The sequence below is a fragment of the Rhinolophus hipposideros genome, assembly GCF_964194185.1.
Source record: "Rhinolophus hipposideros genome assembly, chromosome: 4".
Lineage (NCBI taxonomy): Eukaryota > Metazoa > Chordata > Mammalia > Chiroptera > Rhinolophidae > Rhinolophus > Rhinolophus hipposideros.
The window spans coordinates 49,403,015-49,420,145 of record NC_138050.1 but is presented as its reverse complement, the minus strand read 5'-3'; the positions used below and the strand labels follow the sequence as shown (position 1 = coordinate 49,420,145).

Below are 17,131 nucleotides of genomic sequence, written 5' to 3'. Positions count from 1 at the left end.
TTTCTATGTATGTGTGTGTGTGCATGGGGGTGTCTTTGTTTATCTGAACAAAACTATAGATTCTATGACGTTTAGAGGTAGTCATAGAATGAAACTCAGATTATTTAGCTTAATTTAATTAATTAATTTATTTATTTAATTTATTTATTTACCACTCTCAAGTGGTAGAGTGTCTTGCTTATGATCATGTAGCTGAGAAATTCAACGCTAGAACCCACATCTCTTGACTCTTGAACCATTTCCCTGACCGCTGTATAATTCAGTCTCATGAGATGGGAATAGAAAAAGACAATAATCAACTGGGATGGCTCATCTTCTCTCCTCCTGACCCCATGCCCACCTTATAAGGCTAGGGGAAAGAAAGCATCTTTTTACTGTCAGTAGTCAGAAGGAGAAAGAGAGCTTTGACATGTAAACCAGTTTAGAGAGATGAAGCAGCAAATGCTCTCTTATTTTAGAAAGGCCAGGGCTACTTGTAATGTCAACATTTATTTTAATGAAGGCAGGGAATACTCATAGCACCTGTGGAGTATATATGAGTCTTCAGAATAAGATCAGTCGTTGCTGAGTTGAATAGCACACATGTTTGGGACTATAAATCATGGGTCAAAGTGGAAACATCCAAGGCTTTCTTCTCTCTAACTGCCCCATCAATTTGCGCTTGTTTTAGCTGAGGCAGCACAAAATGTGTAGAGAATAAAAATATTTGACATTAGCAGATGCCGAAGTGCAAAGAGACTGCTCCACGGGCCGGTGGGTCATCTCTCAGTTTCCAGGAGGCAGATTGGAGCGTTGTGCTCATGGAAAGGCTAATTTGCTCCCACTGAGCTCCAATCCATTTTCACAGCGCTGGAATGTGGGTTTGGGTGCTTGATCTTCCAGTTTTTCAAGATAAACTGCAATTTCAGCTTTTTATATAAAATCTCCTAGTTTTGCAATGTGGCAACTAAATTAAGAAACAAAAAAAATCTCTGTGTTAGCTCAACAGAACCTGTGTACAGGGCCACTAGTCTGTAGCCTCTGACTAAACAAACTGGAGCTTGATTCCTTCTGTTGGGTGAGGACATATAAGATGGGGGCAAAGTCAGGTGGAGGGAGATGCAAGAGCCGGGAGAGGAAGATATAACTCTGAGAACCATGGAAGCACTCATACCGTGCCAAGGTCTGAGTGCCTGCCGCTTGAAAACATTAAAAAGTGAAAGACATGGTTGGTGGAAAGAAAAGCAGATTTATTCAGAATGCCAGAATGCTGGGAGGATGGCGGACTCCTGTCCAAAGGCCACCTCCGCATTCCTAGAACAGGCAGACAGTTTTATAAGTACACAAGAAGAACAAAGGAAAGGGGGAGTGGGTCAGGCAGGTCCAAGGGCTGACATCCGTCCTGGGGTCTGGTCTGTTTTAAGATAATGTTATCTCTGGACTCTGGACTTGCACTGGCCACCACCACCAGAGGATTAAGAAATTGCCCTTTCCAGGTTAGGATTCTGTTCATTAAATGGATTAACAAGGTATGGGTAGCCTTGAGAAAGGGAATAAACTGAGTTCTTCAGTTAACCAGTGAGGGGAGAAACAAAGAGGAAATAGCTGAATCTTGGGGTGGATGAAACTGCAAACTAACAATCTAACTACAAGTGGCTAGATAACTGAGCTATGCGGTGAGTCAAACTGAAAACGAGCTAAGTCTAATGATGTTATTGAGTTACTGAATTTCACTCTTACAGCACTATCTGAGGGCCTAGAGAGCACGTACTTGGGATGCCCCAACCCAACCCTAATCTCCCGCAAGACCCAGGGTGTGCCTGTAGGGTTTTTTTTCAATGTGTTTAACTTTTTATATCAATATTGCTCTATGCTGATAGGATGGTTTCCCATTTTCCCCTTTGAGATAGCTAAGTTCTCTTTTTATTCTATTTTTATTTTTCACTTACAGTTGACATACAATATTATACTGGCTTCAGGTGTACAAAATAGAGGTTAGACATTTATATAACTTACGAAGTGATCACCTTGAGAAATCTGGTACCCATCTGACACCATACATAGTGATTACAATACCATTGACTATATATTCTTTCTGCTGTACTTTACATCTCCACGACTATTTTGTAACTTCTTCACCAATTTGTACTTCTTACTACTTGCTTCCCCTTTTTCACCCATCTCCCCAACCTCCCCTCCCATTTGGCAACCACTAAAATGTTCTCTGTATCTCTGAGCTTGTTTCTGTGTTGTTTGTTCCTGTTTTGTTTTTTCATTTATTTTGTTCTGTAGTTTCCACATGTAAATGAAATCATATAGTATTTATCTATATCTGACTTACTCCACTCAGCACAATACCCTCTAGGTCTATCTATGTTGTCACAGATGGCAAGATTTCATTTCTTTTAATAGCTGAGTAATAATTAATTGTATATATGTACCACCTCTTATTTATCCAGTCATCCATTGATGGACACCCAGGTTGCTTCTATATCTTGGATATTGTAAACATGTTGCAATGAACTTAGGGATGCCCACGCCCCCTCGAAGTAGTGTTTTGGGTTTCTCAGGGTAAAAACCCAGAAGTAGAATTACTCAGTCCTTCTTTGTCTCTTATTATAAGGGAGAGCTTCGTTTTTTGTTTTTTTTTTTTGCACCCTCCCCCAAAGGAGATGCTTCTTATGTGTGGTGAGGGGAAAGGGCAGTAAGAACAGGGATATAACATCTGAGCATAGCCTGTTGCCCATCCCCCCCTTTGACTTTGGAACTATCATCTAAACCCTTCAGCAATCCCAGCCATTCTCAATTGGAGATTGCTCCCCTTTTACACACAGGCATGCATGTGCATACACACACAAACACACATACACACACTATTTCTAGTTGGTATTTGGCAATGTCTAACAGAGCATTTTTGTTGTCACAATGACTGGGGATGCTATTGTCACATATGGATAGATATGCTAAGCATCCTGCAATGTGTGGGACAGACCAATGAAGAATTTTCCCTATGAAAATACCCATAAGGCTCCCTATGACAAACTGGAGCCCTCTTGAGGGTATTAGTTTGGAGCACAGCACATGCTTAGCAGGCTTGTTGAGGAACAGCCACACACCCTCACTGGGTACTTCTTGGTGGCAGGAACATCCATCCTGCTGGAGAAACAGTAAGCCTGAACCTTCCTCACTCTTTTTCCCTTGAGGGTAGAATTTTACAGATGAAGAGGACCTTCATCTATAAACAGGGATGATGATAATGCCTTCTTCATAGGGCTGTTTAGAAGGCTGTCTGGGTTAATCTTCACAATTTATAATCTTCTTTCTATAATTTCCCTTTGGATACTGAATTCTTCTAGCCTAGTTGGAGCTCCTCTTGTTACCCAAAGCTGGGACCATCCCTGAGCATTCAGAGGCCATGTCTAATTCTACAACAGGCCAGGCTGCCCTGTTCTGACAGTGGTTATTCTGCCTGGAGGTTTGACAATGTACATCTGTGGATATTTTACTGCCCATGGCTAGTTTTACCAAACCTAAGAATGTCCATGAACCAAAGAAATGATACTACTATTATTTTCACTATTATTTTATTGACATACTGAACAGCAAGTCTTAATACACAGAAAGAATCTGTATCAGGTTAAACATAAATGGTAGTTACTATGGCTGTTAATTAAACAAATTCACTTTAATACATAATAGTAGGAGCTTCCAAGAAAGAATTATGACACAACCAAAAAGTCCATCCCAGCACAAAAATATTACTCTTTGGAAATTACAGTGTTCTAGTGAAGCTGGTTACAGACCATCTTTAAAGGAGCCAAGGTCATAGGTAGGAGTCTTTATAACTGCTGTGTGTTATGGCCACAGGTTATACCACTAAATTTACCACTGGATAGGTGAAGAGATAAAGCTGTCATCATCTTCACCTAGGAGTTAGTCTTAACACTAATTATGAGATAGCCAGAAAGTATATGTCTCCTTGTAAAGTATAATACAAACTCTGCATCATCATCTATGATGTACTTTGTGAAAGATATTGAACTACAATTATGGTTGTAACTTCCAATTTACAGGAAATACAAGAGACAGAGGAACAAGTTAAATGACACCAGAAGCAACAACCAGATAAATCCAACACATGAGACATTCTTGGAGAAAACTGATTTAGTCTTTTCAACAAACAGTGACAAGAAAGAAATTAAAATAGATTTAAGTGGCATAACACTATGGGCTGAATCCTATTTTAGCCAATAAATGTAGGCTATACTTGAGATAGGGAAACTTGAATATGGAATTATTAATTTTTCTAAGTACAACAATAATATTTTAGAAAAATGTTAATGTAAGAAAATGCTTCCTTAAGGTACATACTGAAAACACACACACACACACACACACACACAGCTGGTTAAGAGGGGCTGAGCAAGAGTACAAATCTGTCTTCGTTTTAGACAAATAGCCCAATTCAAACTTTCTGGTCCTGGCTTAATTAATCAGCAAATATTAATTAAACCTTGACCATGTACACAGCTCTATTAGATTCTGTTGGGTATATAATGAAGGATATGCTATGATATAGCTAAGGAAATAAAATTCACTTGGTAAAATAATAGAGAGCAATTACATTCTAAACTCTATAGCAGAGACTGAAAACACCACAGGCTTTCAGAAACGGACCTCAGTGGGGGCTGTGTGTTCTGCGAAGGCTTCATGAGGAGGTGGGGTATAAGCAGAGACCTGAAGGATGAGAAGAATTTAGGAGAGCTCTCTGTGTGCCTGCACATGTATGTGTGCCTGCGTGTATGTACCTGTTCTTGTGTGTGTGTCCATCATGTGTGTGCCTGTTCCTGTGTGTTTATTCATGCATGTGTGTGTCCCACATGCTCACACATGGGATGGAGAGTTGTACGTGTCTTGCAACACCCACTTGTTGCAATTAGCTGGCAAGTTTTGCCCATAGAAGATTTTTCTTGCTATACATTTGAAATTAAAATTTATTTGCTTTGGAGTTATCTTTTATAGTTACTTCATTAGGATTATTGTGATATACAAATATTTATCCTTTTCTATATTTGAAACTGTTATCATCTCCCAACTTAGTTGCAAGGAGGCTTAAGCTTCATGTACACATATAAATGTTTGACCTTTGCTGTATTTGTGCCCGATCAGAAAGAGGCTTGCTGTGGGAAAGGTTTCATTTTCCAAAATTTAAAAGTGAATTCTAATTGAAATGCATTTTTCTAAGATTAGTATTGTCATTTACCTAGCAAACTAAAGAGTTAGATAAAGTTAAGTAATGAGTAAAAGGCAATAATGTTAGCAATAAAAAGGTCAGTGATTTGCCCTTTGATTTCACAATCCCAGTGAATCCTTGAATGCCTCACAACGTATTCCTGCAAATTCTGTCCTGAAGTAGTGATAAAGCCGATTACATTTTCCCAAAGGAACAAAGTTATAATTAAAAGTTGTGTGGTTTAAACATTGTGAAAGCTCCAGTATAAATCTCCAAAGTATAGAATTTTAGAGCAAGAGAGAGCTTCAAAGGTCATGAGTCATAACCTCTTATTACTGACCAGAGAGGCCAAAGGACTCGCCTAAGGCCCCACAGCTCACACCTACGTAACGGCTGGTCTAGAATGCAAGAGTCCCAGTGCCCTTGTTCCCACTTTCCATATTCTCTCCCTTTTAAAAATCTAGTGAAATGTGCAGAAAAGTAATGGATATTGGGGATACAAGGATCCCCAATATTTTATAATGTGTGTACATAACACACAAAAAATACAGTACTGTGGTACAAAATTTGGTATCTATTAAAAGCAAATACATCGACCATATTAAATATTACTTAAACATTTAAAATATATAAACATGACTTCTGTTTTGGAATTTAGGATTGCTATTTAGGGTGATTTGAATGGCATGAATCTGTCTAAAAAAGCAGTCCAGGCTATTTGAAAAAATTATATTACTTTCATTCACTGTGGTTCTTTTTGTTCTAAGAATAGAGCAGATCTGGGAACTTTGTAGGCCTATGAAAGAGAGCCATATACGACAGGAGGGTAATTAAAGGAACAACTTCAGGAAGGAGTGATCAAGGGCACAACAGAAGAAGAAATTAGGTATGAAAAGGAGAAGGGCTAGTTGGTAAGAATAAGATGGGATATCTGACTGGAAGCAGCAAAACCTGTCTGGGAATATGATAAATGTCCAGGAGACTATAAACAGCCAGGTGTGAAGAACACCACTAGAGTGTACACGATCCTCCTGCCAAGTCTAACAATATGGGCATCATTAACTTCAAGACAGGCCCCCGCTCCTTTGTTGCCAATAAAGAGCAATTCTATTCCTAACAGAATCATCTTTTCAGTTCCCATCTGTGTCCAGCATCCACCAGTCTTCAAAGTCAAAATTATTCAGAGTGCTTAAAACAGATTCACACTCTTCTCATGGTATGGTGCCAGCTTTGGTCTTCAGTGTTCTCGTTACCATGAATAGGGACTGGGATTTTTAAAAGATTTCTAGTATAAAATGGCTGGCTGATGTGCTTCCTTCTTTTTTTCTCTTCCGAATCCTATTGATATTTCAGAAGAAATGTAACATGAAACTAAATTCAAAACAGCACTGGAAAGTTGGCTTAATAAAACCATTTATAAAGAGACTGTTCAGTACAGGTACTTCAAGGAAAAGATAATGGGTATTAATCACTGCACTTCTAGTAGCAGATGACATTGTTTCTACTGTAAGTTATTTTTCTATGACCTAAAAGAAGCTTGCAACTCACAGTAGGTTCTAGTTTCACCATCTGAAAATCTTTGCAATGTGATGAATAACACGTGATTTAGAGGTTTACCACCTTCAAGTGAGACCATTTCTAATGAATGCCATGTTTGAGGGGAACTTTAGTTGACCAGTGGCATCTTGGAGTCTTCATAATAACAATTATGCTGTGCTAGGTGTTTTCATACCAGTGAAATTCCTAAATGGTTGTTGAGATTTGTTCATCCACGCTGTAAGAGGAGCACAACACATAGCCCCAGTGTGCAACTCAGGCAAAACCATCAAGGACACCAGTAGATACAGGAGACCCAGGTCCTGCCCACATGAATGGCTACACATGAGACTTCCTTGAATTCTTGGTGGGCCTCCATAGTCCAGCTTCCTGGGGGCATTAGTCCACCAATCAGCAACAGTCTTTGTGCGTCCTGGCTTGTGACATCAGGCCTGGACATACGATTGCTCCCTGAATGTCTGAGAAAGCCAAGGCAGGGGCGTGTGGAGGTTCTGCTTTAGTTAAACCCAACTCACTCTAATGGCAACCACAAATTTACTGTGGGCAAACCCTCCTTTACCAAGGTTCAGTTTCTATGAGAAGGGATGACAGGCCCTTCCAATAAACACATGCTGTATGTACATGCTAGCAGGATGTCAGTTCTAAAGTGTCATTTGGTACCATGGGATGTATTTTACATTACACAGTTCCTAGTGGTCACTGTGTAGCCACATCTTCAAGGCAGGGGTGAAAATCAGAACCGAGCCTGTAACTGACACTATCAGAAAAAGCCACAGGAAGATGCGGTCGAGAACCTGAGCTACAAATTTCCAGTCTTGTACTACCTGCAAAAGAGAAAGAGATGCTTTCTGTTTAAGGTACTGGGTACCTGTTCTGAATTCATTTCAAGGAATTTAAAAAGAGTAATATTCACATTTACAGTGCATCGGTTTTCAAAACACACCTAACACATCTCCTGCAATATAGGCTCAGATTCGTTCCCTTAACTTTGCTAACAGTGCCCCAAAAAAACAGCCTGTGAGCACTCTGTCAACATTGAAGACATACAATTGAAACAACAGAATCATTTATGCATTTATAAACATTACAGTTTAAAATGGGAAAAACCTGAGTTTTACACAAATAAAAAGCCAGTATCTCTTGGTGTGATGCTTCCTGATATTACATAAGAAATGAATTGCAAATTTATAAATTAAGAATTTTCATGGTCCAATGTCACAGCTCATCTTTTCTTCTACTCCTCATCTGGCATGGCTCCTCATCTATAGCTCCAGAATGATGGACACTGCCATGGAGAACTGACCAGGAAATGACAGGAATTCGTAAGGGAGAGAGGAGACCAAGTCCCTTTGGAGAAAGGGAAGTTGGGGGGAATGAGCAACAAGTGTCTAAGGGCAAGGTCAGAGCAAGAACAAGCAGCGAGGTCAGGAAAGTTTGAAGAACAGACCAGTTCTCATCTTTCAAGGGAAAATAAGTGTCCTATTTCTACTATCTGGGGATTTTGGGTCATGTCTCAAGTCATATAGAATATAGGTAGAATCTGAGTCTAGGACTGTTTTGAGTCTGAAATTCACATCCTTGTCACACTTTTTTTTTTTTAATCTGTAAGCTAAATAACTACACCCTTTTCTCTCAAAATATTTGTTGTAACACTATATTTTTATATTAACTTAAAATTTTAATTCTTTCTGTTCCTTTATTTCCAAAGACTATGGATAGAAATATCCATCATCCTGTAAAAAACGACAGAGAAATTACCAGAGACCACAATGGCCTACTTAAAATGTAGAATTGAATTATTTTAAATAGAATTAAGTTTAACCATAAGGAATAGTGCTTAATCTATAGTTGCTTCACTTTTCCTCATTCTGTTTTTGTGAACTTCTTCCTAAAAATCCATACAAAATGCCTAATTTATGTCAGGGCTTGTTTTAAATTTTATAGATGCAAAACAGGTAGCTAATAATGTCATATTTTAAACAATGACAGCATTTTGTTGTAAATAGATGTGAAAATATTCTTTCTTGGACGCTTCAATGGCAGCATTATTACGAATATCAGTTTACTCACCTGGCTAATAAAATGCTCTTTCTTCACATGCCTTGAGATGTATCTGATGGAATCAGCGGCCTTTTCCAAGAAAGCCACCAGGACTTTTTCTCCATCACTAAGGTGTTTTTGTTTCTTTTTTTCTAGGACTTTGCTTTTCATTACTGGTTTACTCTCCTCTTCATCTGGGAAAGAGTAACGATCCACGTGGTCCTTCATGCAAAGTAATTTAGGAAGTTTTTGCAGAAATAGCCTCTTAACCCAAGGGGCCATGGGATGGTAAGTTGAAGAAGATCTATGGTGAACATTAATGACAAAGACAGTAACAATAATTGACAGGGTAACGAAAATCATAATGAACAATAGGTACTCTCCAATGAGAGGAATGACCTTTGAAGAAGATGGAATTATTTCCTCAATTACTAAAAGAAAAACTGTCAGAGAAACCAAAACAGATGTTGATAAGGAAAGTTTTTCTCCTTCGTCAGAAGGTAAATAGAACACGAGAACCGTTAGAAAAGACAGCCCCAGGCAGGGGATTATCAGGAAGAGGGTGTAGAACAGAGGCAGGCGACGCAGGACGAAGGAATAAGTGATGAACGGATATGAGTATAAACCATCTCTTCTGTTTCCCTTCATCCCTTTTGCATTTAGTATTTCCCATTCTCCATTATCAAAGAAGTCTTTTCTGTCAACATTTTCATTTATCAAAACGAGGTCAACCATGGTACCATCGTACGTCCAGGACCCGAACTTCATGGAGCAGTTCTGCCGGTCAAATGGGAAAAATGTGACATCCATGGTGCATGAACTTTTATAACTGGCAGGAGGGGTCCAAATGATGGTTCCGTTAGATTTCACTATGACTTTGGTCATGAGGGAGCCTTCGAAACGTCCATCAGCACTGTAGTAAAAGTAGTTTCACTTTAATGGTTAGTTAAGTACTTTATTAGTTAGGTTTGTCTTTTCTTTTGTCCACCACTGTACTATTTGTATTCTGTTACTTTCCTACTTCTGTGTCAAACAATATTTTAAAAAGAAATAATTCTCTTGTTACTTAAAGTTGTACATTTTTCTTAATTATTTTGCCCAAAGCAGGCTTTTCTATTTCTAGTCCTAATCTGCCCAGTGTTTTTTTTCCTTCTGTGATACTTACTTTTCAAAGAGAACTATGTCAGGAAGCCAGAGAGATTCTGATGGAACTTTAATTGAATGAATTCCACCATATTCCGCAGGATTCCAGCGTAATTTGTGATCTGTCCATTCCTGCATAAAATTAGTATACTGTAATTTTATTCTGCACAATCAATGTATTAGACTTTGAACTCTTCAAGTTTATGTCAATCCTCTATATGCAGTGATTTATTTAAAAAGAGAAATTCATCTACTTTGATCTTATGACCCTATCTGTGGCAGTTCAAGAGCTATAGCTGGAACCAGCCTGTTCTCTGAGCTTGTCCATACCCACACACCTGTCCTGCCTGGGATTTCTAAACTTGCCACATCTATTACACAAAGAAGAGTCTCAGCAACAAATACCACTAATTCATGATCCATTTTTTAAGCATATTTTCTCTTCAGAAACTAAAAAAAAATAATAATATCTCTAACTCAGTTTATTCTAGGATACTTGGTCTAGTGATATATATATATGTAGTCATAGTAAAAACCTTTATTGTCTATCTTCAGTGTTGGGCACTCTACTCAACAGGTTTTAGTTGACATGTGTGGCATGCATTCATTATTTTTATTTTTATTTTTTTTATTGGGGAATATTGGGGAACAGTGTGTTTCTCCAGGGCCTATCAGCTCCAAGTTGTTGTCCTTCAATCTAGTTGTGGAGGGCACAGCTCACTGGCCCATGTGGGGATCGAACCGGCAACCCTATTGTTCAGAACTGGCGTTCTAACCAGCTGAGCCATCCGGCCGTCCTGCATTCATTATTAATATCTTTCATTTCCTGTATCAGTTAGGGATTGGGTTCCACTGCTAGTAAAGACTTCACTGAAGTGGCCTAAAAAAATTAGTTTGTTTTCTCATGTCAAAGAAATCCGGAGATAAGTAGTTCAGGATTAGTGTGGGAACTGCAGAGGCATAAAGGATGCAGGCTCCTTTACCTCTTCACTTTACCTTCCTAAGTACCTGGCTTCCACCTTCAAGGTGCCACTGCAGTGGCAGACAGCTGTAGAGCTGTTTGAGCTCCAGCCATCAGGCGCTAGGCTTAGAAAGAAATAAGTGGAAGGGCAATAATAAAAAGGCAAAAAAGGCCTGTAGCAGATGTCTGCACTTTTTTTTAGAACTTTATCAAAAGTCCAATACAAAAACTTTTGTTTATACCTCATTGGTCAGAATTTAGTCACATGACCATACCTATTCCCAATGGAGACAAAAAAATATATATTTTAAATGCAATTTTTAAATGCCCCGTTTGCAGAAGGAGAGAATGGATATTGGGTAGGCCACTAACACTTCCTGCCATGGTTCCTCTTGAATTTTCTTTTTCTTTAAAATTAAATTTTATTTTTTTATATTAGTATTAGGTGTACAAACCAACATAATAATTAGATATTTACACCCCTCACAAAGTGATAACCCCTCCCCAAGTCTACTAACCCTTTGATATCATATATAGCTATTACAAGTCTAGTGATATTTTAATCTTATGATAATGATAAATGGTACAAAGGATTTTGAATATTACTCAAGAGTCTTGGACAAACATCTACCCAGTATGTTAATATGAAACATCCAGTGTTTGTTGACTACTCTTGATGACATTATAATTTTATTCAGTGAAAACAATATTTTCCAAGATTTCTTCTTAGATTCCAATCTGAACTTATTTTGTGAGCACCCAATTGTGGTTTAAAATTATATTTCTAATATTGTTAACCTCCAAATGCTTACATATTTTCCCTCATAATAGAAATCATTTTACATATTTTACAGGGCTGATGGATCCTTATTAACAACCTGACCATTAATTAATTGGATTATGAAAGTTAAGTTGGATGATGTATGAATGACCCAATTACAGTAGAAGTGGACTTTTTCTTAAAAAGATTTTGGATCCAGAATCTTATGAAATCTGATCTGATAATTAAATTCTGCAATTTTACTGTCCCTCATGTGGACAGTTGGGTAATGATGTAGGATAATATTAAATAACATTTCAGAAAATTAGATGGGTATGCCCAGCATGAGGTTTTCTGAAGCCCAGCAATGCTAACTTTGTCATTAAAAAATCAGGAGTCAGCAGATGGGTAACTTCACTAGATGGTAAAATACTGAAATATGCATGATGCCTGAAAAATTATGGAATTATACACTCTAGATGAGACATTATCTATTTTAGACAATATCTGTCAGGCTCAATCCTTGAAAAACAACTTTTAAAAGATAAAGGTCTTTAAAAAGCGACAATCTAAAGGATGAAAAAAAATCGCATGACTATCAAAAACCATGCATATGAAGACTGACAGTTTAAAAGCCCAAAGTAATAAAGTATTTACCATGTTTACTTGGTAATCACAAGGTTCCATCTCTTCCCCCCCTCTTCTTTTGCCCATTTTGAAAAGCAAATATAATTTCCTTTCTATGAATAATTTGTCTCTTGCTAAGGAGAATTTTACTATCAGTAACAGGTCTGAATGTCAGAAATGTTGAAGGGAACTCAAAGTAGTTTTTTTTGTTTGTTTTACTTTCACTTCACTTATGTTTTAAAATTTACTTACAATAAAATGCACTTTTTTGTGTATACAGTTCTATGTGCGAACAGATATCATCAAGATACCATAACAGCTCTGTTGCCCAACAAATTTCCCATTTTTAATCAACCTCTCACATATCCACAATCACTGGCACCACTGATCTATTTTCTATTCCTATAATTTTGCATTTTCTAGTATGTCATATAAATGGGATTATACAGCAGAAAGCCTTTTGATTCTGATTTCTTTTACTTACCATGTGGATTTTTGATTCTTCTATTGTCGAATAGTAGTTTGTTCATTTTTATTAGTAGTAATATTTCATTGTATGAATACACCATAGTTTATTTTGCCAAGTAAAATATTTAGATTCTCTCCAGTTTTTAATGGTTATAAATAAAGCCACTATGAACATTGTGTACAGTGCTTTGGGTGAAAAACATTTTTTTTTTCCTTTTGGGAAATTACCTAGGAGTGGGATGGCTGGATCGTATAGCAAGTGTATGTTTAACTTTATATGAAACTGCCAAACTGTGTTCCAGAGTGGCTGTGCCATTTTACCTTCCCAATAACAATGTATGAAGGTTCCAGTTGTTTGGCATCTTCTCTTGTGTTTGGTATTGTTACATTTTTTATTTTAACTATATTATAGTAGTTGCAAAGTGGTACCTCACTATGGTTTTTAATATGCATTTTCTTATTGACTAATGATGTTGAGCATCTTTTCATGTGCTCATCTGCCATCCATATACCTTATTTGAAGTGGCTGTTAAATCTTTGCATATTTTTAAATAGTGTTGTTTGTTTTCTCATTGCTGAATTTTTGGAGTTCTTTATGTATTCTGGAGAAAAGCCCCTTGTTAAATATTTGATTTGCAAATATTTCCCCGCAGTCTGTGGTTTCTTAGTTCTCTTAACAGTGTCTTTCATAATACAGAAGTTCTAAATTTTTATGAATTCATTTTACCAATTTTATCTTTTACGGATTGTGTCATATCTAAGAAATCTTCCCTAATTTAAAGTCACAAAGATTTTCTCCTTTGTTTTCTTCTATAAATTTTATAGTTTTAGGTTTTACATTTAGATTTAAGATCCATTTTGAGTTCATTTTTTATTCTGATGTGAATACAAGTTGAAGTTCATTTTTTCTTTTTTTTTTTTGGCATATAGATGTCCAATTGTTCTGGCACCTTTTGTTGAAAAGATTAAACATGCTCCACTGAATTACTTTGGACATTTGTCAAAATTCAATTAACCATATATGTGCATGGGTCTATTTATGGGCTCTTGGTTCGGTGTCATTCTTCTCTGTCTCCTCTTTCTCCAACGCCATACAGTCAGAAATGTTGAAGGAACTCAGGTTACCATCACTTTCTATTGAGTTTTGAAATCACATAATATGAGTCCTCCAACTGTATTCTTCTTTTTCAAAATTGTTTTAGCTATTCTAGTTCCTTTGCTTTTCCATATAAATTTTTGACAAAATCACTGTCACCCTCCAACTGTGGGAAAATCTGACTCTTCCTCTGCTCCCGGAGCGGGCCTGCACCTCAGACCTACTCACCGTGATCTTCAGGGACCAGATTGGAGTCGACGAAATACCATGAGACTTTCAGGACCACTGGGGAAGAGGCCAGCCATTCTCTCTCCTGCTGAATTTGAACACAGGAAGCACTTTGAGGCTGGAGCCGATGTAGCCACTGTGCTACACTAGAGAAGCCCTGGATGAGAATGGAGTCACCCAGAGGATGAAGAGCCCAGAGACAGCCAGAGGGAACACCAGGCCCTGAGGATCTTACCTGAGCCTCTGGATCAAGCTGCATGCAAAGCCAGCCTTGTCCCTGGACTTTTCAGATTGTGAAAGTCGAGACGTTCTATTTTTGCTTATGCCAGTTTGGGTTGGGTTTTCTGTCACTTGGAACTAAACAGTTCTCAGCTGATCCGGGGAGAATCGAGTAGATCTGAAGCAGGCAGCATGCTGCAGGCACACAGGCCATGAGCCCCAGGGACAGACAGAAACGCAGGCAGACTGACTGGGGCTGTGCTCTCACACTCTAGCTCCATCTTGAAAAAACAAGTTAGTGAGCACAGCTAATGAGTTCAATCTCATAGTTCCTCCGTTTGGAACATGAAGATTGCTACAAATGAAATCGCCTGCTTCTTGGATTTAGTTTTTGCTCTTCTCCAGGCACAGCTAATCTTTACCTATGCCCAGTTCTTACTGCAGAGGAAGAAGGTGGACGGCTCAAATTCGGGAGGTTTGGTGCAAATCCCAGAAAACAAAGACCGGTTTCACCAGAGGTTCCAAGGGAACTGGGCCAACCCCCAAGGCAAAGGATTTTCAGTCAGAAGGATTGGACTTGCTTACTGGCCCTCCAACAGCAGGATAAACAGCTGTGGCCAGAGATAGATAACACAGAGCTAGTAGTGGGATATTATGGGGCTCACAGTCTGGGGGGGATTCAATGCATTTCACAAATATGGCAGCCTTGTGCTCCCACCGAACACACTGCCACCGTGTGCTCCTCGCCTGGTGCTACCTCAGACAATAAACAAGTAAACTGGCAGGCAAATAATAACCACACTTGTGGTCCTTGCTGTGACGTGGGGGAGGTTTGGGTATAATGATACAGAACCAAGTTATGGACAGGAAAGGTAGTTCTGCGGAGATGACATTTAGGCTGAGACATGGAAAGTAAAAAGGAGCAGTGCGGAAAGGGGTTTTGGGCAGGGAGGTGTGCTGTAGATGGACAGCATGTGGGAAGGCAGAAATGAGTGACTGGATGAACAAGGGATGCATTTGAATCCTTGAGGAAGATATAAAGGGACCTATAGTGGATCCCTTTATGCTCCCTAGGTTGTGCTCCTGCCAGTAAAGAAAAAGGGGCAAGGTGGGACTTTTGATCAATGCAGCTTACTTTGGTGCACCCAGAACAGAAAGAGCACTGAAGCCCTGAGTCCCACACCTGGATTGTCCTTGACTAGTTGTGGTCCTTTGTGGAGTTGAGAGTCACTCCTCCCAACCTTGGTGTCCTTCTGTATAGCCAGACCTGAGGAATCAGAGACCTGTCCCTTACATGCCCATCCAGAGGGGCACACAGAATTTCTACCAGGATGTGTGTCCACCACGACCCCACACCCCAGGATGACAACCTGTATTAGAGTCAGCAGAGGCAGGATGAAGATTCAGAGCCCAAATCCTCTATCTTGTTCTCTAAGGAGCTATGAGACTTTCTAGGCATTTCCTGGTTCTTTCTGAAACCCTGGGGGCATCTGGAGATTAATCTCCTGCCTGTCCCTTCTTAAAGTAAGAGATTAGAAATAATATCCTGTGCTCGTCTAGCATGTTCTAGCCAAGACTCTCAAAGCCTTTTACAAATATCAGCTCCACTTTTGCAGCAGTTCCCAGGTGAAGAGTTATGTTATTGCAGGAAACAGCAGAGCACAGGATATAGCAGGGCCAAATATGAAAGTTAATCTAAGACAAAGAAAAAAATGGAAAAACCCTCCTAGTCTAGGTTTCTTAATTCTGAAAAGTGCAATTTCAAATCCATGTCATATATATTCCCTTAAAATTGTCTTTTCATACATAGATTACCTAAAATATCACTCATAAATGTCTAGCTATTACCACAATTCAGAACCAAATTTCAGTTAAACCTAATCGTAAGACTTTTTTTCCACTGTAAATTTTTCAAATTATTCTTACTTTAATTCTAAGACCAATAGCTAGTAAGGAATGAATGTTCCTTGCTCTTGCTTTGATTTGCAGCCTCTGGGACATCTCTGGGAACTTCAATTATGTTAAGGTCAAGTGAAAAAAATCTTAAAACCAAATTAATGTTCAGTCATTTTAATCTTAAAGATAGCAACATGACACATATGTCTCCTATTCTCATTATATCCATGAGCTGTCACTGCCAAGAGATAGGATTTATCATTAAGGGTAAGAAAGCCTACAAAGGTGGCACCAGGAAGTGATTTTTTTTGTGTCCCGGCTGCATGCCAGATAATGAACAGGCCACAGAGATTGAGGGTAGAAGAGGTAAAATGACCTGCCCAAGTTTATGTAGCAGGCCTTTTGACTCCTAACTCGCTCTGCTTGATTCTTATTCAGGGTCCATTTGAATCAGAAGACCAAAATGGCCTCCGTTGCTAAGGAGTGAACCTGTAGAAAAGGTAGGAAAATAAGATGGTGAGTAAAGGTCTGAGATCATTTCACGGACTTGTAACTTCCATGGCAGGTTGTACAAGATAATTAGGCTTTGGGGCGATCATCCAGACCTTTACAGCGTGGCTGTCTCTTCCATAGCAGGTTTGTTTATTTCTCCCCATTTTTCATTATGTTCGCTGAACTTTTTGTTGATCTAAAACAGGAATCAGCTGTTGAAAGAATACCAGTTGAAGATGTTGGCCTTGGCATTCAGGCAGCTTTGTTTTCCTCGAATTGTCGTGGGGAAAGGAGAGTACACTGCCCCCAACCACAGTGAAGCTGGCTCACTCAGAATCTCATTGTCTTCTTGGTGTTTACGCCCAACAGTGCCCAGCCCAATGCCTTACACAGTGCCTGGCGCACAGTAGGTGCTCAGTAAATGGTTGTTGA

The 17,131-nt window shown here is 38.8% G+C and overlaps 1 protein-coding gene across 2 annotated transcripts in view; it reads right to left on the bottom strand.

Annotated features, from left to right (window-relative positions):
* Positions 1–3,559: 3,559 nt before the first annotated feature.
* CHRNB3 (cholinergic receptor nicotinic beta 3 subunit) overlaps positions 3,560–17,131 on the bottom strand; it is a 33,077-nt gene continuing 19,505 nt past the window's right edge. The window contains exons 4-6 of one of the 2 annotated variants that reach the window (XM_081046287.1): positions 9,975–10,084; positions 8,840–9,722; positions 3,560–6,550 (exon numbers count right to left, since the gene is read on the bottom strand). In XM_081046287.1, coding sequence (XP_080902413.1) covers positions 6,413–6,550; positions 8,840–9,722; positions 9,975–10,084 — 1,131 coding nt within the window. In that variant the 3' untranslated portion in view covers positions 3,560–6,412. Of the gene's footprint in view, positions 7,594–8,839; positions 9,723–9,974; positions 10,085–17,131 lie in introns of both variants that reach the window. The other variant, XM_081046288.1, reaches the window with a different exon arrangement.